Below are 25,695 nucleotides of genomic sequence, written 5' to 3' on the forward strand. Positions count from 1 at the left end.
CAGGAAGTTCCAAATTCCCTCCCTGGCATCTCCAGGATAGGGCTGAGGGAGAATCCTGTCTGCAACCTTGGAGAAGCCACTGCCAGTCTGTGTAGTCAATACTAAGCAAGATGCACCTATGGTCTGACTTAGTGTATGGCAGCTTCCTATGTTCCTAACTCCCATAAATCCCTGTCTATGGGCCACTGTGGCTGGGGATTATGGGAGTTGTAGTCCAAAAATGGGGGGGGGCAAAGGTAAGCAGCCCTGGTATAAATGTACAAATAGCCCTAATTAGAGTAAAATTCCTCCTTGATAACAACACATAATGCTAAGAATTATTAGCTGATCTTAGGGCTGCTATACAACCATAGTTACTCATTGAATCTTATACAGAGATCTCAACATTGGCAAAGGGAAATGTTCCTCTTGCACACAAACCGGTATCTAATCATTGTCTTACTGGAAGACATGCTTTCAGTTATGGGCACATTTTCAGTCAGCACACCTGCACAGCACATCTTCGTGCATTTGGGATCTATTGTGGCACATTTGGTAAAGAACAGTGATACCATACATCAGTATACTGTACTGGTGCTTTAGGGCTTTGAAATGGTAACTAGAGAAGAATAGAGCAACTATGTTCTGCTTAAGATGCTAGATGTGGCAAAACATCATCATCATCATCATCATCATCAATAGCTTTAATCATTATTTCATTCATATATCATTTCCCAACAAAAATGTTCTCAAAACAGTTTACATAAAATGATTATGCTTGTGACATTGCAGCTAAAGCACCCCTTTCATAGAGAGGCTGCCTAAGAGGTTTGAAGTGACATAAATCAGTCAGTTTCTTTGCATTGGGGTTCTTTGCATTGGGGGTCAGGGCTCAACACAATGACAAGTATATTTCAAGTGGTTCCAAATACACATATTGTTCAGTATCCTGAAGCTAGTAACATGATCATAGGTTTGATGGGATGTATGGTCAGACTACTCTTGGCCAAGTACAATAAGATGACCAAGGTGAATAGAGAAGCGAGATTAAAGGGAATGGAGTCCCTTTAGTGGGCTTGTTGGGACCCTGCTTTTGAAGCAATATGTGTCTCTATATTGCAAGTATCTGTGTCTCTGTCATACCAAGGTTCTAGTGTGTGCCTTCATACCCACCAAAGGAAAGACACTGCAGAAACCCAGTGTGACCAGTAACAGATGCAAGCTATTCTACCGTTCCAGTGTCTGTAACAAACACAGATTCTACACAAGTTTGCATGTCCCTAACTCAGACTCCCTATTTCCCCTCATCTTGATCTAGCTGTTCTAGCACATTTAACAGAAATATACTTACACTTCACAAGTTGCGCCAGAAAACATCTGACTGGAAGCAAGACAATATGGAATCTATACCCTGATGTACATTCTGTTGTGCGTTTGGATGTGTATCTGATTATTCTTGCAGTTCCTGATCAACAAGTGCTGTACTATATGCACAGAAGCCTTCTTGAAGATGTGGAACTCCTTGGGTGCATATAATAAACTCATTAAGTGTATAAGTGATGTATCTATATGAGCCTATTTCAGCCTTCCTTAGCTTTGAGATCAGCCATGGGGTCAGCCACAATATTGATTGGCAGGCAATAAAGAGAGTTTTGCTTGGAAGGCACTAAAGAGAGACTCCTTCCCTAAAGAAACTAGGCATCCCCCCTCTCACTCTCAACTTTTGGATGAGTGCTAAAGACCCTCCTCCTTCAGAAGGCTTTTGATGTTGCTTTTTGAAATGTTTTCATCTTCTCCTGTGTTCTTGGCCTGCTACTATCCATTTTTAATGTGCTGACTATTTTAACCTGTTTTATACATGTGTTGTGAGCCACTTGGAGACTTTAAATCAAGAGATCATCTTAAATTCAGAGTCCTGTTCCTTTCAACTAAATGTAGGTGTAACCTGTATTTAAGTTATACTTTTTAAGTCATCTTTGATTCGGGGAAATACAGTAAACAGCAGTAATAAGCTGACATTATACCATTCATATCTCCATAGTTATGGCTGTTCAGTGCTATCTTCTGGCTTCTGAAGAGTGTTGTTATCACTGAAGCAGCCACTATCAATTCTAAATTTAGATAGGGCCTCTATCATTGCATTAAAATGGTACAGTAAGTGCAGTAAAATGGTGTGGTATCTGTATTATATAATTGCATTAAAAAGTGCAGTAATTTCCTACAGCAATCAACACTGAACACCATGATCATCTACTTCCATGAAGTGCATAAATTGGGGAAATGCTACTTTGTTTAAAATGAAACTCTTACTTCAAGTGGCTAGGTCCTCTGGCAAACAGCCAAGGTCATCCTTTTGCTGCATATTATAGCCCTCTGGGAACTTCAAAGCAATCCCAGTTAAAGGAAACTGTCATGTTGAAAATTTGTAATTGTTACTTATGGTTCTGCGACTGTTTTATATGGTACTATTTTCCTAGTCCCCTGGGTAAAAGGCTCAACAGTTCTTCAATAATTTACTTCCATGGTTATGCAGTCTGAGTTTGCTTCGAGATTTGTGCAATGGTAGACATGGTAAATATGCATTTCTAAAAAGGCTAATAACGAGAGAGCCTCAGGAGTAACTACCATGGCTCAGTCAAGAAATATTCCTAAGAAGGAAGCACATAAATGCAAACTGGCATATAAGTGTGTATAAATAAACTAAAATATAGATTCTAAACTAAAATATAGATTCTAAATGACTAGATATATTTAGGACAATATTAAGAAGGCCAGTGTGGCCAGAACCTAAGGGGTATATTCATGAGTCAAATGGGCCATAACCCAAAATTTGGCTTTAAAAAAGCCAAATCTGGCAACAGAGGAGGCCTCTGCAAGGATTTTGCAATCACATTTTTTTTTAGATTTATCTGACTGGTGTGTTTTTTTCTGGGGCAGGTAAATGGGTACATGATGATTCATTTTAATATACCATGGCAAAAGCAATGATTATACTAATCTTAAGAAACAAGGATGTGAACCACTTTGCCTGTAACAGCCAGAAATGTTTCTACCTTGTCAAAAAGTGACACTGCATACTCACTGAGTATGCTCTTACCCCTGGACTTCCGGGCCAAAGGCCAGGGTCTCCACAACCCCTGGGAGCCCCCAAATCTTCTTTAGTCTGGCCAGAGTGATGTGGTCACCTAGCTGAGCATGATGATGATACTTAATTTGCAGGGGGTGGCCTTTAGGTCCAGGCTCCAAAATTTCCTAGGTGCACCTCTGCATACTCAGGGCACAAAAGCAGGTATGCAACTTTTGCAAGAGTCAACTTTCCCAAATCATTATTTTGCATTTTTATTTGCATGCAAAATTCTAGCATTATTGTGTATTTCCCCCCATTTAAAGGCACATATACTTGGTTTAAATTGAGCACGATTCTCGACTGCCAAGCACAGATACTGTCTGTTTTAACTGTGTTCCTTTTCTGCAGTTTGTGGATCATCTAGCACTATTTATTTTATTTTTCTGTACTGTATATCCTTTTTGTGCTAAAAACATATATACTGCCTTGTTATTCTGCTGCAAGTACAATTGCTGCTCTTTGTCCCTTATTCAAAACATTGGTCAGCTTCTATTCTACAAGTTATACAAAATCCTGCGCAAGAAGTTGATACTTTTATTTTTCTTGGATCCATGATAACTTTTCATACAACTCCTACTTTTAGGACTGGGTCAAGAGTTCTCCAAAAGGAAGGCTAGACAGTGTGGGTGAAACTCAATAGTAGCCCTCCTGTCCCCTTTTGGCTTGCTGCTACCATTTGTTCCCCAGAATGTCCATAGTTGTGATTTAGCATTGTTCTTGGTAATTCTAAGCCAAAAGGGAATCCCCACAGCCAATAGAGGCCAGGCAGAATACAGTACACCCCCCGCCCCCGCTAAATCATCCAAACAACAGATTGCAAAAATGGCAGTGAGGTGTTTCAAACAAGCTCTGTCCATATGCCATACATTTATTCATGGTTGTGAAGATGTGATTTGTGATCCCCAGAACAAAAGATTCAGTGATTTTTTAAAAGAGGGAAATGTATTCTATTCTGAATTATAAAGCAGGGACCATGCCTTCAGGGACAATCAGTTAGTGCTGAGGAAGCACAGAGACAAACTTATAGACTAGAATTTTCTAGGAGAAGCTTAGGCTGGAGAAGGCAAAGATCAGAAGCATATACATAGATTTTAATTTTATTTCTGCAGTAGCATTTCAAATCAATGTGCCTAAAACTCCCTGATTCTTGATGTACAATCACAAAGCAATGAGAAACCCTAATGCCTAAGCACATGAGAGTTGTAAACAACTTAAAGTGATGTTGAGGTTTCTCCAGTTCAGCATGTTTCAGTTTCCAGTATGGCAGTGATGTATTACACCCACAAAAATGCTGGTGTGAAGCACCATCTATCATAATGCTGTCATCTAAATGAACACTGCAGCTCTTAGTGTTGGAAGGCAAAACTCAATGTGAACATTTGTCCACTAATATTGCAGATGATTTCTACAAAAATCTAAATTGTTTCATAAGCCCAATCAAGAAGAAATATAGCTCTCTTTTTATCTATCCAAATGTCCCCTACACCAATACAAATGTTTAAACCAGTATTAGGAGTGTGTGTTTAGGCAGCATTTGGATGAACAGTCCCCACATGCAAAAGAGATGTTTCTGGAGGGTGTTGGGACATCTCTGGGGGATGTCGCAATGGGCATACTGTCAGTCCACCCCCTCTTTCTTAATGTGTGCTGCTATCAATGTTGTTTGAACTGGCCCTCTATTTAGAATTCAAGCCTTGTTTGTATCAATACACCACTTGTCATGTCTGTTAACATTTCTCTCGGATTTGCAGTTCTGTTCACAGCAAACCGATAACCAAAATGGAGGGCTATATTACCCCTTGATATGGGTGATAGGTTATTTGCAAACAGAGTGAATTTTCCCCCAGCAGCTATCGTCTTTTCAGCAGCCACAATCAAACTGTGGGCTGGAAATTAGAGATTTGGCTGTCTATTTTTCATTCAAACTGTAAAATGTAGCTCTTCTCACCACTCTTTTTCCCTCTTCACCATGAGCATGCATCCCTTTTCGACTCCTGTCAAAAAACTTCTTTTTTTCAAACATGTTTGAAGTTTCTCCTCATCTTTCAGCTCCCTTGCTCTCCCTTTTATCTTTGGTGCCGCAGCTCTCAACTCTTTCACCCAAGGCTCTTGCTTGGACAGTTCTTTGCAATTCATAGCCTATCAACTTTAGGTCCTGTGAATTTTTTCCAGTCAAAATGATCTCCCACTTTCCTCCCAACTATCCCTTTTTTCAGCTTTCCATGGCTGATTATTCCTTCTTTGAAGTTGGAATGTTTATAACTATTCTGCAGCATCACAGAAGCTCAGCTCAAAGTGACCAAAGGTACAAGAATCCCCATATGATTTGCAAAGCATTCTGCACCCCTTTTATGTATATATGGTCAGACAATAATGTGAATGACTGGAGAAGGAATGGGTTTTCTCTCTAGTGCTGTTGTTGCTCCAGACAAGGTGGTTTGCTTTACAAAAGGAAATCCAGTTAGGTGTGTTTTACCACCTTCAGCAATAGCACCTATTAGGTGTCTGTAAAGTAAAGCAAAGTGTGCCGTCAAGTCGATTTTGACTCCTGGCACCCACAGAGTCAAAAGCCCTGTGGTTTTCTTTGGTAGAATTCAGGAGGGGTTTACCATTGCCTCCTCCTGCGCAGTGTGAGATGATGCCTCCCAGCATCTACCTATATCGCTGCTGCCTGATATAGTACCAGGGGGATTCGAACCGGCAACCTTCTGCTTGTTAGTCAAGCATTTCCCTGCTGTGCCACATGAGGAAAAATGTTTTTGGTTTGTTTGTTTTACCCATGTTTGTTTATTGTGTTTGCATACATTATTTGGTTCATTATTAATTGTATTCATTTACATTTTTATTGTTTAATTTTCATTTACCATTTATTTCAATGGGAGACCCAGACATTCTTCTGATGCCTGTAATGGTGTTGTTTTCCATCCAAATGACAAAATTTTTTGAACCCTTCTACTACTGCTTCAGGGAATCAAAACAGAAGTTCTGGGTTCAGCTGTATGTATATGTACATACATATACTTGAAAACATGCAACAATAGTTTTTAAGCCATAGATAGATCTCTAACATGCTAGCTGATTCTAGTATGAGCACTGAACAAACCATCAGTCGCAACATCAGTTATACATGCATTCAGGTGTCTGTACACTTGCACATGATTTTGTGTGAATTGACTGTATATGCATTCATTTTAAAAGTTAACCTGAGTACAAGTCCCTCAGAGTTGTAGGAACTGTACTGCTCAATGAAAACATCATCATCTTTATTATGATCAAAGACTAGGTGGGGGGAGAAAGAAAAAGGAAAATAATATTAAACAAGTAAAATAATGAAACTACAATAGATTAGAGATGTGCCAAATTATTCGAGCTCGAAATGGTTCAAGCTCAAAACAGCCATTTCGAGTGTTTTGAGCTCAAAACGAAATGCCCTTAAAATAAAGGGCCTGTTTTGAGCACAAAACAAAGCTTCTCTGTTTTGAGCTTGAATTGTTTTGAGTTTTTTTGAGTGCCATTTTGGAGAGCTGTTCTCCCAGGGAGACCTGGTCTACTGATTGAGGTCGGCAGGTAGACCAGTCCTCTGAGGCAGGCCGATGTGCTCAGTCTGGAGTGGAGGCCCGGTCTATGCCACATGAGGCAGGTCTACCCGCCGACCCCAACTGGTAGACCAGCTCTTTCCGGAAAAACAGACATCCAAAATGGAACTCAAAACATTAGAAAAACACTTGAAAGGTTTTAAATGTTTAATCAGAACAGCTGGCTTGACCACTGTTTTGACTGAACGTTTCAAGCGTTTTGTATTTCGTTTCGAGCTCAAAAAGAAACACAAAACCTCTTTTGTACACTCCCCTACAATAGATAACAGCAGTCCAATAAATTAACGATTATAAATTAACAATTGTCCAGAAAGCTTCCCTTTTAAGGAAACACTATGATTGCTTGATATTATCTAGAGACTAAAGTACATAATTTTGCTACATTCTATGAAATATTACTATCTTTGTCTGCAAAAAGAACTCAAATATAAAATCTGTCCGATCGTCCTGGAAGATTCTTTAATATGGGTGGAATTAATTTATTGCACAAATGATGATAATAAAAAACACTATAAAAAGAATGTGGTTAACTGATTCAAGCTCTCCTGATCCGCAAGGGCAAAGACATTGAAAAACAGATATATTTTTATATATGCCTTCTAACCGCCCTGAGCCATTTTGGAAGGGCGGTATAAAAATCAAATAAATAATGGGAGGGTGTTAGTGGCCCTAGAAAAAAGGCCCAGTAATATTTAGGTGCAGTCAATGAAACTAGATATGGTGCTGGCTGAAGACTGAAGGTCTGCCTGAGGGTCCTATAGGCTCTGGGCAACTTACTTAAATCACGCTGAAATTCTACATCTAGCATTCTTTGTTTAAGAATGTATTTGGCCCTCTCAAAATCCAAGGATGTCAAAAAAGACTGATGATAAGCCATATGAGAAGACTAATTAGAAGCCAGATAATTTTCTGCCGACATTCTTTGTCCGTTCTGAGTGGAAATTATCAATAAGTCATAAAGGAGCTGTGTTAACATTCAACCAATAAATAATTGTGGTCATCCACACTTTGGCTTCGATGGTGATCATCCCAGCCTTCCGTCTCAATACCACATTGGAGACACATCTTGGTGTAAAGGAAGAGTGCTCTTAAAAAGCCAGATTGGACTCTTTCAAGGAGCTCAAAGTTAGGACAAGGACCTGATTGTACTCCATTAAGTAGCTGCACCAGTGGCTTAGCTGTAAATAATTTGATAGCCGCAGGGAGAAAACTTCCTCCCTTTACATGATGAAATACTGCTCTACATACATTCAAAATTACATGAAAATAACTGTGTTGGTACAGATCTGCATGTGTGTACACAGTAGTGTATTGGACAGGAAGAGTGAATAGGACTACTCTCATCCCTGAAAGTACCAGATCTGCCACCCTGGGAAAAGTAAAGTTGTATACTTATTAATAGATAGGTCCTGAAACCCTTAATTTCTCTTCTATACTACTTGCCATAAAGAACACGTTTTGCTTGGCAGTTCCAGAAGCCTAGTCCCTAACAATGACAGAGGTCTTATTTTGTGATATAGTGAAATTGAAAAGCTCCTCCTACATCCCAAGAAACAAATATTAACTATCTTAAAGTTTGAACTGCCTTCATCTAATGCACAGACATGGTAATAGTTGCTAAGCAACCTGAAGCTCTTCCTCCCTTCATGCCATTTTATCTCCTTTTAGCTTTTCAGGCTGTGTCTAGAGCTGCTTAATTTGATCCTATTTGCAGTGACAATTTAGGCCCTTATACCTCAGGTTTCTATTCTTCAGATATATATCGAGAGTTATGCCACATTTTGGGGTTGTACCTTGTGAGATTGGGATAAGAAAGATGTCTTTTTGTTCCCTTGAAGTCCCTCAGGACAATTTAATATACTTGTTTTGAACCAATTTGTTCCTTTCTTGCAACACTTTCTAAAAGCATTTATATAGCTATTATGATGCATGCACTCCCTTGCACTTTAGTAGAATCTACTGACAAAGTGTTCAGGCTGGGCATATAACACTAGAACAAAACCCTGACCATTGCCTCTGATTCCAACTCACAAGGGAAGTGGGCAAAAATATTCAGTAAGGGTTCTCCAAAATAATCCCAGGTGAAACAGACTACATTTTTAAGTTGCTTTGACTCAATAGATATAGTTCCTATGTAATTAATTCCTTAACTCCTGCCTTAGTTGTAGCCAATAGGCAGAAGAAAAAGTTGACAACACATTTCCCAGAGAAATGATGAAGCTGAGTCCCAGCACCCACAGTTATTTGAGGCATTGCTTTTCAGTGGCAGTTACCAGATAGATAGATAGATATCATGTGGTCTTCATAGTAATTTGAGTGAACGTGCTGTATGGATTGTAATGGGTGATGATGTCTCACATGCATGCAAGTAGGTATACATATGAAGCTGCCTTCATCAGACCATTGGCCTATCTGCTTCACCAGACCATAGGTCTATCTAGCTCAGTATTGTACAGGGGTTCCCAATGAGTGGTAGTCCAGATGTTGCTAAACTACAACTCCCATCATCCCCAGCTACAATTTATTGTGGCTGAGGATGATGAGAGTTGTAGTTCAGCAACATCTGGAGTACCATTGGTAGGGAACCCTTATTCTAGTATAACCACTAGCAGTGTTCCAGGGTTTCAGATAGGGGTCTTTATTCACCCTGCCTAGAGATGCCAGTGATTAACCTGGGCCTGGGGCCTCCTCAAATACATTGCATATTGTGCAACATACATGCTTGTTGGATTGTTATCAGGGTCTGCTGGACACTTGTCTGCTGCCATGGTCCATTTCTATGCTTTGCTTAAAGTGGGGGGTGGAATTAGCATCAAATGGGTGCAGACTCATGAACAGCAAGAACATACTCAAAGTCCTATGGGATTATGGCCATGGCATTGATGCAGTGGAACAGGAATACAGAGGAAGGAGGTGTGACTTTGAAAACAAAAAGTTATTTTATTGAGGGCTAATGGGGGTACAGGAAATGAAAAGGTGGGTGGTTAATCTAGCAGCATGTTTACCAAGTTACAGTACTGGGAAAGGGGATAGAGGCTTGAGGGTGAAAAGAGAGAGAAAGTCAAAATTCATATGACATATGAAACTGGAGGTCCTTTCACCTCCGGTTTTGCTAACTGAACTTCTGAACCCAGGGACGTATAGTTAAAGGAAAAAATGGACCTGTGATTTCCCTCCCCAAACTATGTTTTGGACCCAGCTCCAAGTAGTCTTGGAGGAAACTGATTACCTAGACCCATTTTAGACTGGCTTTCAGGCGGGCTATGAGGTGAATGCCTTGGTCAACCTGATGGATGATCTTCAACTGGGAATTTATAGAGGGAGTGTGACTCTGTTGGTCCTTTTGGATCTCTCAGCGGCTTCCAGTACTGTTGACCATAGTATCCTTCTGGAACATCCGAGGGGATTGGGGATGGGAGGAACTGTTTTTCAGTGGTTCCTCTCCTACCTCACAGGCAGATTCCAGATGGTGTCGCTTGGAGACTGTTCAAATCTTAATTTTTGTACAGTGTCCCTCAGGGCTCCATATTGTCTCCGATGTTATTGAATATCTACATGAAACCGCTGGGAGAGATCATCAGGAGATTTGGTGCAGGGTGTTACCAATATGCTGATGACACCAAAATCTATTTTTCCATGTCAACATCATCGGAAGAAGGCATAACTTCCCTAAATGCCTGCCTGGAGGCAGTAATGGGCTGTATGAGGGATAACAAACTGAGGCTGAACCCAGATAAGATGGAGGTACTTATTGCGTAGGGTCAGAACTCAGGAGATGATTTTGATCTGCCAGTTCTGGATGGGGTCATGCTTACCTGGAAGGAACAGGTACACAGTCTGGGGGTGCTTCTGGATCCAAACCTCTCCCTGGTGTCCCAGGTTGAGGTGGTGACCAGAGGTGCTTTGTATAAGCTTTAAATGATATGCCCACTGCATTGACCTCTTGAGATGAACGATTGATGTACAAAAATGATTGTACATATGCTGGTAACCGCTAGGCTGGACTACTGCAGTTGGTACAGAATGCGGCAGCCAGGTTGGTCTCTGGATCATCTAGGAGAGACCATATTACTCCTTTGTTGAAAGAACTACACTGGCTGCCGATAAATTTCCAGGCAAAATACAAGGTGCTAGTTACTACCTATAAAGCCTTTAACAGCTTAGGTACTGGGTATTTAAGAGAATGCCTTCTTCACCATGAGCCCCATTGCCTGTTAAGATCATCTGAAGAGGTTTGTCTGTGGTTGCCGCCAACTCGTCTGGCAGCTACTGCGGAACAGGCCTTCTCTGTTGCTGCCCCTGGACTTTGGGATACGCTCCCTGTTGAAATAAGAGCTTCCCCATCTCTGGCAACTTTTTAAAAAGCACTGAAGACACATTTATTCACCTAGGCTTTTAATTAGATGTATACTTTTATACATCTAATTATATTTTATACATCTAATTGGACTTTGAAGAAGCAAGATAGAAAAAGTATTGACGCTTTTGAACTTTGGTACTAGAGAAGGTACTTGAGGATACCATGAATAGCCAAGAAAGCAAACAAATGGATCATAGAACAAATCAATCCAGAATTTTCACGCGAGGCGCAAATGACCAGGCTCAAACTATCATACTTTGGACACATTATGCGAAGATCCAGCTCCCTTGAGAAATCCATAATGCTGGGAAAAATTGAAGCCAAAAGAAGAAGAGGACGACCAGCAGCAAGGTGGATGGACTCAATCACGACAGCAATGAATGCACCACTGAGAGACCTTAAAGGCCAAGTTGAAGACAGATCATTCTGGAGACAATCTATCTATGTGGCCACTAAGAGTCGACACCGACTTGACGGCACTTAATCAATCAATCAATAGTTTTAATATTTTTAATGTTGGGTTTAAATGATTTTAATGTTAATTATTTTAATGTTTAAATGATTTTACTTGTAAACCGCCCAGAGATGCAAGTTTTGGGCAGTATAGAAATATGTTAAATAAATAAATAAAATAAAATTGTCACCTTTGGTTATCTTTAGGTTTCATTGTCTCAACCTCTGGTTTGCCTGTGGCACCAGTACATTTGAATGTGGCACTGATATTAGCCTTAGGGATGTGTGAACCAGTTCGGGGGTTCAGTTCGGGGGTTCAGTGGTTTAGGATCGAACCGAACACCCCCCTGGTTTGGTCCAGATCCTGACCGAACACCCCACCTCCAAATTTGGGAGGTTCACGATCTTTAAATTCTTTTTTTAAAAACTATTTTTATTTTATTTTACCTTTTACTCCCCTCAGGGGAGTTCCTGGAGATGGTGGTGGGGTCTGTGGCAGTTCTCCCTCCCCCACCCAGCCCCAAACATAGCCACCAGGTGAAGGCCAAAAACTGGCCGAAGAGCACCCGAACCAGGCAAGGTGGTGATTTAGAAGGCTGGCTGGGGGAGGGGGAACTTCCACGGGACCCCCCGCCCCAAACACCTCCAGGAACTTTCTTTTTTAAAAAAGAATTTAAAGATCGTGAACCCTTCATACCAAACGGGGGGGGGGGGTTCGAGGGGGTGCCGGACCGAACTGGCCCAGTTGGGTTCAATGCCGGTCTGGCCTTGAACCGAACCATGCCAGATGGTTCCATGCACATCCCTCGTTAGCGTTCTCCCAAGTCAGAGTTGAGGGAGGAATCTCCTCCAGTGCTCCAGCTGCTTTTGGCTGAGTGGGGTGTCTTTCAGGAAAAAAGGAAGCTGCACAGCCAGCTCCACTGCCTCTCTACAGTCTCACTTACTGCATAGAGGCTCTTCTCCTCAACATCTGAACATGGATGTGAGAGTGGGGGTGGGGCTGCAAAACGATGGGTTCTTTGAAGCCATGGTTCCATATTACGTATGAACTGGGCCAAAGAGAAAAATGGTTTGTCATAGCTACCTGCATATAGATTTAGGAATTATTCTTGCTTGCATGCTCATGTGCAGAAGGTTCCAAGTTCCCTCCCTGGCCTTTCCAAGTTAGGACTAAGAGAGACTACTGCCTTCAGCCTTGGAGAAGCCACTACCAGTCTGGGTAGACAATACTGAACTAGATGGTCCAATGGTCTGACTTGGTAGACGGTAGCTTTATTTGTTCCTATGTTCTCTCTGGAGAGCTCAAGCACAAAGTGAGCCCACTGGATGAACCCAGATGACATGGGTTGCAGCATCTGGTGGGAAGCTGTAAAAGTGGCAAATGTAGGCATCAAAGGTGTGATGGCAGTAGCGGGGGGGAGGCGGGGGAAGCTCTAGCAAAAGCATTATTCCATGTTTGAGGTGTTGTTAGTACAGACTAGTAGATGGTCTCCCTCAGGAATTTCCTGATGACTTTAGGAGTTCCTGCTCCTGATAAGGCATGACTATTGGTTATTGGCTGGGTTGTGTCAGGTGGCTCCCCTGTATGCTCCTTTAGACAAAAGGAAGTTTTATAAAAGAGTGATTGCTCTGGGCAATCACCTGAATAGACATTTGGAGAAGGCCACATCACACATTTTGGAATATGCTTGCTTAATTTTGATAACAGGAGGGAGGTAACAAGGTGGAAAGTTCATGTAACCTTGAGCATGTCAAAATGGCTTGAATTCCTTTTCCTTTTGTCTCTTTTCAACTCTGATTGGGTATGTCCCATGTCTCTCTGCCTATGCATCAATGCAATCAGAGGAGCATTTCCTCTGGCTTGTTGCAGTCCTTTGCAAACAATGTCTTTTAGGAAAACTCCTTGCCAGAATGACTTTTTGACTGGAATGCAGCCAGTGTTTCTCTTCCAAACAGGCTGAGGACAGGAAATGGTGGAAAGGCTAAGGTTTAGAGGTTAACTGCAGCACCCCCAAGAACTGTGTAGCGAGCATGGCTAGTAACAGGATTGCCACATTACAAAGTAGCATAGGTGTAAAAATATCTTCAATTGTACAATCTGGTGTGACATCATGATAGATAATGTGATCATGATAATACATGTGATCATTTAGTGTATATGACCTGTAAACATTTGTCGGGGTAGGCAGGCAGAGGAGACACTAAGCAGCAGAAGCATGAATATAGAGCTGAATGTGTTTGAAATAAAGCAATTGATTTTCCTTCCAAACACTAACATATGCATTTTAAAAATGACCACTCAGTTACCTCAGAGTCTTTGCATGCATTATGCATAAGATGAGTACTGAAACCTGGGAATGGGATTATGTTTCATGAACAATTGCATAGAATAACAGCTTTTCTAATACTGTTGTAAAAAGTAGGCCTGAGCCAAATGTCTCCCAATTTCACCTGCCCGCCATTTGCAGGCTGCAAAATGGGTCAGCACAGCTGTTTGGGAGGATCTGTGCAGTTCCTCAACTTCTTGGCAGCTAGTAGATACCATTTTTCTCTCATGATTCCCAGAATGATAGCAGAAAGTATTGTTTTTAGGATGATGCAACATCACCCTGGAGGGGGAAAAAGTGGCCACCAGTCACTGAGTTGTTGGGGAGCATCACCGCTAGAATGAACTAAAAGAACTGTCAGGTCAATCTTAGTTAAGAAGACATAGAGGCGGGTCTCACAATCAGTGAGACCCACTTTTGCTGCTTTTGCGGGGAGATCGGGCTAAGCCCGCTCTCCCCGCACACAATCCCGGAGGAAGCCCTGGGCAGCTGGATTGGCTGCCCACAAGATTGCCCGCTCCGTGACGGAGCCAGCGGGGGCTGGGGAACTTGGGGGCCGCGTGGCCCCCGTAAGCTCCAGTATGCCCTGCATGGGCGCGCAGGGCAGACTGGGGAGACCCCTGGGGCTGGGAGGCGGCTTTTCACCTCCCCTCCAGGGGTCTCCTCATGAGTACCCGTGGCGCGGAGCCGCAGCACAGCTACTCACAATTGGAAAGCCCGGGTTTGCGGAGCACTCGCTCTGCAAACCCGGGCTAAGGAGAGGGCTAAAAAAAAGCAGGCTAGCCACTTATAAGCCACCAGGCTCGCCTGTGAGCCTGGTGGTTTACATGATCAGCCAATATCGGGCTAGGCTCTCCTAGCCCGATTTTGGCTGATCGTGAGAATAGCCCCATTGTGGGTAACTCTGTTTTTTCACTGATTACAATATATAGATTGTTATGGGTTCTAAATCTGTAGAAACTATAAATGGTAATGGGTTCTAGATTGTAATGTGAATTCTAAACATAGAATTCACTCAAATTCCTATGAATACCCCCATCTATGGTTTGTTTCTATCGTTTTGTTTTAGTAACATGCTACTGAGAAACTATGTCTCAGAGCAGTGTTTCCCTACTAGTGTGCCAGACTGAATCACTTCTAAAATTCTTTCCAGCACCATCCACTAGACAAATGGTCATTTACAGCAAATACATAACTCCTATTTCTCCTGCTGTCCTAGAAAAATGTTATCATTTCCCATGCTGTGAAAGTGAAGCACTTTTTGCATTGTATTTGTATGTGTTTAGGAATTATTAAGAAATATTGCCTCTGTAATGGCCTTTTTATTTTATCTTAAGATTGCACAGCAGCATGCCTCTAAAAATATTAATAATTCCATCCTTTATTGACATGCTTCTGAAGAGCAGTGTTCTCTTGGGCACTTGATTGTGCTGTGACTTGCATTCTGTTAATCAACAGTGCTGGTATACATTCTTTATAAAACATCGCCATTAAACATGCTTTTATTCTGGTGGTCATTTACCCAGAAACACAAAATATTTATCATCTTGCTAGTGTGACTACTTGGTATGCCTGGAGTTCCTTAGAGGAGCTTGAAAATGTCTGAACTTAATATACACTTTAAAACAATCTGATTAGAAGAGTCCTACAACTGCCTCTGCAAAATGAATAAATACTACGACATTAAGCAGCCTTGATGTTGTAATTTACAAGCTTTCTCTGTATGGAAGCAGTGGAACAGTCCAATAAACAAATGCACCAGGAATCAAATTACCCCAAAGTTAACTGCAAATCTTCTTGTAGACCATTTTCTTCTTGTTCCATAGCAGGGCCTCCTGTTTCTTTATTTGCCTGAGTTCCAGACAAGCTGTAAATGAATCTTTTTAAAGTCGCGTCAACAGCCATGTGAAGTATTACATCTTGTAGCACAAATTAGGTTTTCGTTGAAGCACAGGCGGTGTTCAGTGTACAGAAATAAAAGCAGATTTTGAGCAATTTGTGGCTTCTCTTGTTATTGCTCACTCTCTGGCCGAATTCATACATAACACAAAACCAGAGTTAAACGGGAAAAAGGTTAGAACACCATTATGTCCAAATTAATGCAACTGCAGTTTCAAGCCAAAAGCAACCTGTGGTTTAACTTACCAAACTCCAGTCTGAACCTTAGGTTTGCTCTAAGGTTTGCCACCAAAACCTCTGGTTTGGCCACCGAAGTGATACAACTGAACCCGGACGCCACCATAACTGCGGCCATAGAAACAACCTTTCCGGGATCACACCCACTCCATCCTTCAGAGCTTCTCGCAGGTTGCCTCTCTGAGCACCAGCCTCACCCCTCCTGTCACCTCTTCAGCCATGCAGCAGCCCGGCAACAGGGACACCAGGGGAGTAGAGGGCTGCAGTGCAAAAAGTTTTATATTTTACCAGAGAGAAAGGGGGCCCCACACAAGCGGACCCCCTTTATTGGGTTAGATCAACCCATAAGCAAGCAGTCCTTGGAAGACCTAGAATTTGCAACCCTATGGTCCTCCTCAGTAGACTGGACCTCTCATGGGAGGAATAGCCCACTGGCAGCAAGCTGCCAGGGGAGCAGGAGTGTGGTTTAGTCCACATGCACTGCTTTGCCGGGGGAGTCCTCACAAGAGCATCCTAGGTTACGGCAGCACAGACCCCCCCCCCCAGGATCCTTTGCCCTTCCTCATATACATACCCCCTCCTAGAAACTCATCATTTGCCCTTCCCTTTCCTGAGTAACAGGGAAATAGTGCCCCCACACCCACAACCAATGAAATCTTGCTTGAGCTGAACTATTTTGGTGCAGGGCTTTTAGGAGGGCAGAGGTGCCATCACTGTCAGAAGAAGCACTGGCATGGCATGGTTTTAAAAGGGATTTAAATGCCCATTCCATGCTGAGGATGGTTGGACTGCTCCAAAAATGCACGATCATGCTCAGCACTTCAAGATCATGGCCAATCACGGCCACTTTGCTGATGTGCTGACACTTTGCCCACAGTCTGGCCATAGAACTTGCTAGGATCAGCCCCAGTGGCCAAGACCCAGGGAGGGGTTCCACTCTCCTGTATGCAAAGGTTGGAGGACCACAGTTGGATGACCATCTGCGATGCAATTTACAGTTTAAAATCCAAACCACAAGTTTGCCAATCTCAGGTTTCACATTATATGTGAATGTGGCCACTACTTTTGTGTTAGAAGAAGCACTAAAGGATGGAAGGCTAGAACCCTATTCTGACATGGTGAGAATTCTGATGTTCACTAAATGCAAGAAGAGGAAGAAAGGGAGCTGCTAATCCCTGTGCTGCTGCACTCCCTTACCACATCCCCACTTCCAGCACTTGTCCAGGCAGAACTGGGAAAGACCCCTAGACTAGGGAAATGCCAAAATGCAATCCAGAAGCCGAATCATGGCACTATCTCTTTAAAATAAAGGGCTTATCCTGCCCCTTTAATATGGAGGAGAGCAGGTCCATCATACTCTGCTCACCACCATTACCAAAGTGGTGGTTCTCCCCCCCCCCCGTTATCCCCAAACACCAGCGGGACTCTCCCCCAACTGCCCCTGTGCGGTGCCAGCTTGCACATGACCTCTGTGCATGCTGACCACACATATGGCCATTGTGCCACATGGGAGCAGCTGGCAGAGAGCACCACCAGTAAGGCAATGGTAGTGATCAGAGGAGGAGCAGGGATGGACCTGCTCTCCTCCATGTTAAAGGAAATGAAAGCTAATTTTTGTCTTAGAATGAAAAATTAAATTAAATTGTATCAAACAGTATCTAATTTAACAAGGTATAATGAAATAATCAAACAAAATGCAAAAAGCATTCCTTGAAACCATTTTTTAAATTAATGTCTTTTGTGCAACTTACATAACATGAAAAGAAGAAGAAAAACATAATGATAACATATCTTGAATGTGGTGATATTTATGAATGAAAAAAGTATCTTAATAGAACAGTCATCGTCTTGCACTTTCCTCGTACAGGAATGTGTTCCTGAGGGCTGTACTAGACAAAACTGTAAAGTATGAAGTGTGGTAAATCTAGTAAGAAGTTATGAGAGCCAAGGCCTTTCTGTTTGCTTTTGCAGGCTGAGGTCAAACCAGTGGAGACCTGAGAATTATAACTCATTAACATTGTTAGAGATATAACTAGCAATTTAACTTTTGAAATTAAATTTAAATTTAAATTTAAATTTAATTAGCAATTTAACTTTCAAAATAATGAGAATACTTTACATTTGTCTTTATATTCATCGAATAGACATCCCCATACATACTGGGCAGTTGGGCTCTATTTCCAACCAGGTCTAGGCTCAGCATGAAATTATTAGTACAGTCTAGGTTAGTGTGGTGTTTTTCTCAATGAAAGTTTTGGGAGCAAATGACTAACTTGCCTAATGTACAAGGTTATTAGGAAGTAGTCTTTGTAAACCGTCCCAGCACAGCTTGTGACCCACCAAGCCAAATGCAGCTCACCAGCCTTGCACTAACTGTGGCCTGCCAGAGGTTCAGTAAACGTCATGTTTCTGCTGTTTGGGGCAACCAATACAGGGCTTTGTCAAGCACTTAGCAGGCCACAATACATGGCCAGTGGGCTGTTTGCCTTGATGGAACACCATTGATTTCAGGCCTGCTATCAACTGTAGGAAGCGGGGGATGCTAAACCAGCCTGGGGCAGGGGAGACAAATTGGAGCAGGGCCATGATGCATGGGGACGCTGGGTGAGGGTTAACCCTTTATCTCTCTGTACCATAGCCCTGATCTAGATAGCTTCTCAAAGTTGCTATTAGTCACAGAGGCTGTTCTTTCTCATGAGCAGAGCTACCTGGGTAGGAGACAGTTCACCTAGGTAGCGCTGATCATCTGTAGCAGCAAGAGCCCTCCCAGCACAGCAGCTCAGACCCTGGGTAGCCAAGATCATTTACCTAAAGTAAAAGTGAAGGAAGACGCTAGCAGAGCCTGACCTACCTTTTCTTTTGGTCGTCTGGGCTCCCATGCCATTTTAAACTGTTCCAAGGAGCCAGGGGCCACGCTTTTCATAGAGCCCTAAAAAAGCTAGGCAGAGTGGAGCTGCTACACTTCTGAGGACTGCCTTCTAGGAATGTGCAAACAGGTTCAATGTCAAATAGGTTCGACACTGAACTGTTCAGTTTGATGTCCTGTATCAAACTGAACTCCCTGGTTCGGTTTGGTACTGGACCAGACCCCAGACGGGGTTGGGGTTGGGGGTTGGATTGCAATATTTTAAAAAACATTTTTTTAAATTTACCCCCTCTGGGGGCTGGCTTCTCCAAGGCCGCAGGTGAGTCTCTTTGGTGGTTCCCGCTGCCCTCACCGGCTCCATTATGTTGTAAATTGCCCTGTTTGGGCAGTCTTCGGCCTGTTCTGGCCCTCACGCCCATCACGGTGGCCATTTTGGAAGTCGTGGGAAGGTAAGCCAACTGGGGGTTGGGGTCATCTGGGAGTCACAGGATAGGAATGTGCCCCTCCTCCATTTCACCCCCATTTGATCGTGTGCACGAGCCCACAGGATAGCAACTTAGGAGCACAAAATTAGGGCATATTGCCCCCTTTTAGCTGCTTTTTGAAAAAGAAAAAGACATCAGAAGTTTCCATCACAGATCATACTTGACCATGTCACAGCTAATCTCCTTAAGAAGAATCATTTTTGCTTTCATCCTTTTCACGGCAGTGTTTAGGGCAGCTGCTTCCCAGCACAATCGCAACAAAATGTGCGTGCCATAGAACTGATATTCTTTGAACCAGTATGTTTCATTTCAGATCAGTCATTAAAGCTCTAAAACCCAAAGTCACTGTGCAATCCATTCTGGCACACTTTATGTGTGCATCCAATGCCATCTAACACCATTTCTGTTATTACTTTCTGAATCTTGTTTACCAGGTGTTCTTATCTGATTAGATTTATGGCATTTAGCTACAGCAGATGCCTAGAAAGTAACAGCTGATTCCTACCCCCGCCCCCACAACAGCAGACACAATCCACTGGCATTTGTCCCTACACAAACACAGTGAATGAATATAACTCAGGCAAGAGCACACATCTTCGGTTTTGTAGAACATCCGTTTGCTTCCATGTGGCTGTAAAGGAAACTTTCTTAATGGATTGCATCCAAAGTGTTAATAATCTTGGAAAATTCATAATAGATGCTAATCTAGTGAGGTCTGTATCCCTTGTTCTTTAGGACATATCCACAGCAACACATAAACACAGGCAAATTCTGAAGGAGACCAGGTGACAATGTTATATTAATAACCAATACAATATGTAATATTCAAATACACACACACACACAAACGGCTATCCTTAAAGTGGGGTGACCAGGGTGATCACCCCAGGCCCCACACTGGGACAGGCCCCACAGGGGAGCAGCCTGCCCTGCAAAAATTGACCTTTCTCCCCTCTCCCAGCTCAGCCAGCCTGTATAGGTGCAGCTTGCAGGAGCTGCACGCAGGCTAGCCTGTTATCCAAAGGCTCTCTGCACAAGAGGAGATGCTGCTACAGCTCCCTTCCTCCGACTGACTCTCAGCTGTTCAGTGGGTGGGCAGGGCTTCCAAGGGCTTCTCTGCCCGAGCAGGCCTCCCTGAAGGCCTCTCCATTTCCTGAAACTCTCCCCAGTCTCTGAAGCTCTCCCGCCAGGAGGCAGAGTGGCCAGCGCTGGCTGCCCACCACAGCATTGGACACACCCTCTGCCCTCCCTGCCCTACAATCCAGGGCTGTGCTGAGAGCTTGTGCCTTCCTCCTCCTCCTCAGAGCTAGCAATGAAAGGTATGGGATTCTCCTTTTTTCATAATTCTGCACCCCCTTGCATATTTATAGAATGACTTTGGATTTTTGAATGAATTTAGATTCCTGGATCCTGGCTATTTCCTGGATCCTGGTCACCATGGTTTTTTGATGAGTTCCAATTTTTCCAAACATCTACCTGATATTTGCCATTTGATGACCAAGCATGTATTATGATCCAGTGAGTCCAACAGAATTCAGGGTTTACCTATTCTCTTTGATTGAGCAAGGTAATCTGCAAAAGGAGTATGCACACAGGCTCTGATCCAATATAGCATTCATAGAAAAGCTGGGATATTAATGTGCAACTCATTGAAAAAGCTAAATACTGATAATCAGCTGTTTTATGGAGAAGGGGGAGTGGGAAGGGAAAAATCACACATGCAGCACCCACCCCTAGCACCCATGTACAAGAATGATATGTGCGCACTAACTTGCTTCCATATGCATATATCCACAACTGGACTGGAACCTTTTTATCTTCATACAAAAGAAACACCCTCCAGTTTTCCACAAGATTGATTTTCAAACACACACACACACACACACACACACCTGTATTCATTTATCTACTTGACTTGGAAGCTTTAATGTATTTAAATAGTTAAACAACTTTCAGACAATGGTTCAATAATATAACATATTAGTATATCACCATTATTTTTCACATAGCTATGTATATCCCATTCATGGGGGGGTGTTATTTCCACATGTAACACCTTAAGGATGCAGTCCTAAACATACTTACTAGAGTCTAAGTCCCACTGAAGACTATGGAGCTTAATTCTGTATAAACATGCATAGGATTGTGCTGCATAGTGTGTGTGTGCACTTTTGCCTTTGTTTCCAAATACTTCTGTAGGTGTTATAATTTAATTAAAGCACAGGTTGAATTTGTCCAATCAATATCTTGTGATCTTTCTCTAAAAGATGTAGTAAAAGGCAGTTTGAAAGAATGAACATGTAATGTATTTGCACTATATGCAAGGCTGCAAATCTTGAAACTATTTAATGGTTCTGCATGTTGGGGGTGCAGAAATCTGAGATACAAGGCAATAAATTGCCAGAAGATAATGGCTGACATGACGTACAACATTCCGGTGCTGGAATGCTCCATGCCACTATTGCTGTGGATGTGCGGGCAGCCCCAATGCTGTTAAGAATGAGTGGCTGCACAAGCAATGCTATAGAAAATATTCCCATTGAGTAAATGGGAAGAACGGCAGTAGTACTGCTTGTGCAATTGCTCATTCTTATCAGTCTCGAGGCAGGAGTGTCATGTCAGGCCAAAGAATATAACTAGTGGATCATGTGCTTTGACAACTTATTTATGTATTTATTTATCTATATGTCTATTTATTTAACACATTTTTATAATACCCCATATGCAAGTCCCTGGGTGATTCACAATCTAAAATATGAAAGGTTCATAAATTATTATATGCAGAGCAGGTATTTATCTAAATAAGTGTAGAAGTGTGAAATATTTTAGCCTGGTCTAAGGATCTTAATGAATATTGCAATAATTGTGTGTCACCGAAACACTAAGACTGATCAATTTCTACTGGAGTCTAGATTGGAGGCACCACTTCGGTTGATGTAGTCAGCTGTCTGTTGGATTCCAATAACAACTTAAAAAAATCTTGCAAGCAGGCATGTAAACAATCATTTGTTTCATATCTAGTATGAATATGAAACTTTATGAAATGAATATGAAATATGAAAGCTTTTTGTAAACTGGATCAGATTAGATCTTGATATTGATGTGCTTCATATGACTTACATTTGTATGCATGAGCAGTGGACTAGTAAACATCTTTGTGGGCTACTAGGAACATAGGAAGCTGCCATGTACTGAGTCAGGCCATTGGTCCATCTAGATCAGTATTGTCTACTACACAGACTGGCAGCGGCTTCTCCAAGGTTGCAGGTAGGAATCTCTCTCAGCCCTATCTTGGAGAAGCCAGGGAGGGAACTTGAAATCTTCTGCTCTTCCCAGAGCGGCTCCATCCCCTGAGGGGAATATCTTACAGTGCTCACACTTCTAGTCTCCCTTTCATATACAACCAGGGTGGACCCTGCTTAGCTAAGGGGACAAGTCATGCTTGCTACCACAAGACCAGCTCTTCTCTCCTAAGACTCTCCTCTCCTAAGATTAGTTTTTCTGGTCATGTTTGCATGGCAGTGCTATATAGACTTCAGTATCATGCAACATATGTTCCCAGCTCAAAATAGGAAGCCATAGAAGAATGTCCAAGAGATTATTGTGTTGGTGACAGTTCTTCTTTTGCCCCTTTCTTTCAGGCCCTGCTGCAAAAAAGAAGTATGTCAGTTATAACAACCTGGTTATCTAGTCCTCTGCATCAGACGGAGTCATGGAGGATGGAGATTTTCATCCATTCAGTCACCTAACCTCGTGTAGGCCTGTTCCTGAAACTGCAGCATATGCACTGCTGGAGGCGTTGAAGGCCAGGCAGTTATTAAGGAGGATCCAAGTATTCTGAACAGCTGCTCTATGAAAATATCCTTAAATTATTCTTGGCTTAATAAGTCACTGGCACTGCCATTAGGCTGTGATATTGGACCTTTTCCTTTGTATGGGCGGTATGATCTATGAGCTCCGACCCGTGAGTAGACCCAGCTTCTCCTGGGTGAACTGCAATTGGCAATGGTGACTTTCAAGGGGCTATTTTGTCTTTATATGTACTTCCAAACTGCAAGTTTTTGAACTTTCTGTACAGTTTGTGAGGGATTTTTGCATATGGCCATCCATGTTGTTTCTGAGGTTCACCATTGGTTTTGAATGCACAGTGTCATGCAAGCCCTGTTCCTTCCAACTTTAGCACATTAAAAAAGATCCCTGAGATTTAAAAGAATTTATGTAGATGACTTGTATAATGATTACTGTACCACTGCAATTCATATATGTTATTTTTTTAATTAAAACAAAAGGGAGAAAAAAGATACTTAAGACCAAAAACTGTGCTGATGAAGCAAGCCCCTCACTCTGTCCCCTCACCCACCACCTCCATTCTCTGCCTTTCATATTTCTGATGGCAACAGAGAAAGCAGAACGGATTGCTGAATTTTGATCGAGGTTGTCTTGATATTTGGAATGCATGCCAGTAATGTATTTTACAGTACATGTTAACAATTTATGTTGGATATTTGTATTTGTATTTCTATTTTGTTCTTTTCATTAAGGTATATAACTATTTTGCAATAATTTCAATAATTCTTATGGTATTTGGAAGAAAGAAAATGGCTTTTACATGTCTTGAAACTTTTTTTTTTGTTGATGCCCCACTATTGAATGACCAGTGTGATTAAAAAAAAAAAAAGACTTTTAAAGGGGGGGAAAGCATGTATGTTTTATACTGTTTGTAATAAGTAATTTCGTTAATCTTGCTGCTTATGTGCCAATTTAGTGAGAACAATCTTTGCCGCAGAACTCCCCTCTTTCCATACTCTCAATCCTGTGATATTGTCCAAGAATGTATCAATAAAACATTTTGGTTAACTTTTCTTTATTTATTGTAACCATGTTTTTTTAAAAAGTTGGTATTCTACCTCTGTGGTCCTTGCATCAAGATGACAAGTTTCTGAACACATGAAGCTGCCTGATAGTGAGTCAAACTGTGGCTTCATTCAGTTCAGTACTTCAACCCTGACAGACAGTAGTTCTCCAAGGATTCAGGCACTAGAATTTATTAGACCTACCTGGAGATGCTAGGGATTAAACCTTATGTTCTTTGCCTTCCACATGCAAAGAACATAAGGACAGCCCTGCTGGATCAGGTCCAAGGACTATCACAAGGCCCATCTAGTCCAGCATCCTGTTTCACAAAGTGGTCCACCAGATGCCTCTGGGAAGCCCACAGGCAAAATGTATGTGCATGCCCTCTTTCCTGATGTTGCTCCCCTGCAACTGTTATTGAGGGGCATCGTGCCTTTGAGGCTGGAGGTGGCGCACAGCTGCCACACTAGTAGCCATTGATAGACTTGTCCTCCATGAATCTGTCTAAGCCCCTTCTAAAGCCATCCAAGCTGGTGGCCATCACCACATCCCATGGCAAAGAATTCCATAGATTAATTATGTACTGTGTGAAAAAAGTACTTCTCCATTAACTTATATCACAGTTCTGAAGAGACAGACAGTAGGGCTGTCCTCATGATCAGCATTAGGATAGGAGAAGCCTCCTACCCTCATAAGGGGGCTGGGCATGCTCGCCATTTCCAATCATGTGTTAGATAAAAACAAGGTTGGAGGCAGGCAGCCTGATCATCATTCAAGCCCCGGCTAGGTAGGACAGTTTTCCTACCTACCTTGTTCAAAAGCTGGGGATGGAATCTGGGTAGGTCACACTCATCCTACTCAGATGAGACTTGACTGATTGTCAGGCAACCAGCCTTTGACCTTGTCTTTATCTAACACACAATCTAAAATTGGGAGTGCATCCAGCTCCTACAATAGGATATGAAGCTTCTCCAATTAGGGATGTGCGAACTGTTTGTTGGGGGTTTGGTTCTACGTCGAACTGGTCCGGTTTGATGGTTCCAGGGTTGAACTGACACCCCACCCCCCCATTTGGTCCAACTTCAGACCGAACTTCCCTGATGGTTCAGGGGGGTTCATTATTTTTCAAAAGTTTCTCTCTCTTTTTTTTAAAAAAAAACCTTTAGCCCCTTCAGGAGGCTTCCTCTAGGCTGCAGGGGGGTCCACAAAGGTTCCCCTCCCCCGCCAGCTTCGCTCATCATCGCCGCGGCCCGTTCGGCTGCTTTTTCTGGCTCGTTCTGGCCTCCTTATTTTGGTGTGGTGGCCATTTTGTCCGCCGCTGCACATGTGCAAATGGCCTCACAGAGGTCATTTGCGCATGCGCAGTGGCCATTTTTAAAAATGCTTGCTGGATTAGGAGCTGTTGGTGGTCAAGGGAAGATTTACAGATACATGACACTAGTAACTGGCAACTTTCATAAGATTATATACATAACAAAGGTAAAGCCATTTTCCAGTATCGTCGCTGCTCGC

General features: G+C 42.4%; 1 protein-coding gene across 4 annotated transcripts in view; it reads left to right on the forward strand.

Moving 5' to 3' along the window:
- Positions 1–24,196, forward strand: part of GRM7 (glutamate metabotropic receptor 7) — a 715,175-nt gene extending 690,979 nt beyond the window's left edge. For all 4 annotated transcript variants that reach the window (XM_053296402.1, XM_053296401.1, XM_053296398.1 and 1 more), the window contains one exon: positions 22,971–24,196. Coding sequence is in view for 1 of the 4 variants with exons in the window: in XM_053296400.1 (XP_053152375.1) it covers positions 22,971–23,020 (50 nt within the window). In the remaining 3 variants the exon portion in view is untranslated. The remainder of the gene's footprint in view (positions 1–22,970) is intronic.
- Positions 24,197–25,695: the final 1,499 nt, after the last annotated feature.

Source organism: Hemicordylus capensis, chromosome 2, assembly GCF_027244095.1.
Source record: "Hemicordylus capensis ecotype Gifberg chromosome 2, rHemCap1.1.pri, whole genome shotgun sequence".
Classification (NCBI taxonomy): domain Eukaryota; kingdom Metazoa; phylum Chordata; class Lepidosauria; order Squamata; family Cordylidae; genus Hemicordylus; species Hemicordylus capensis.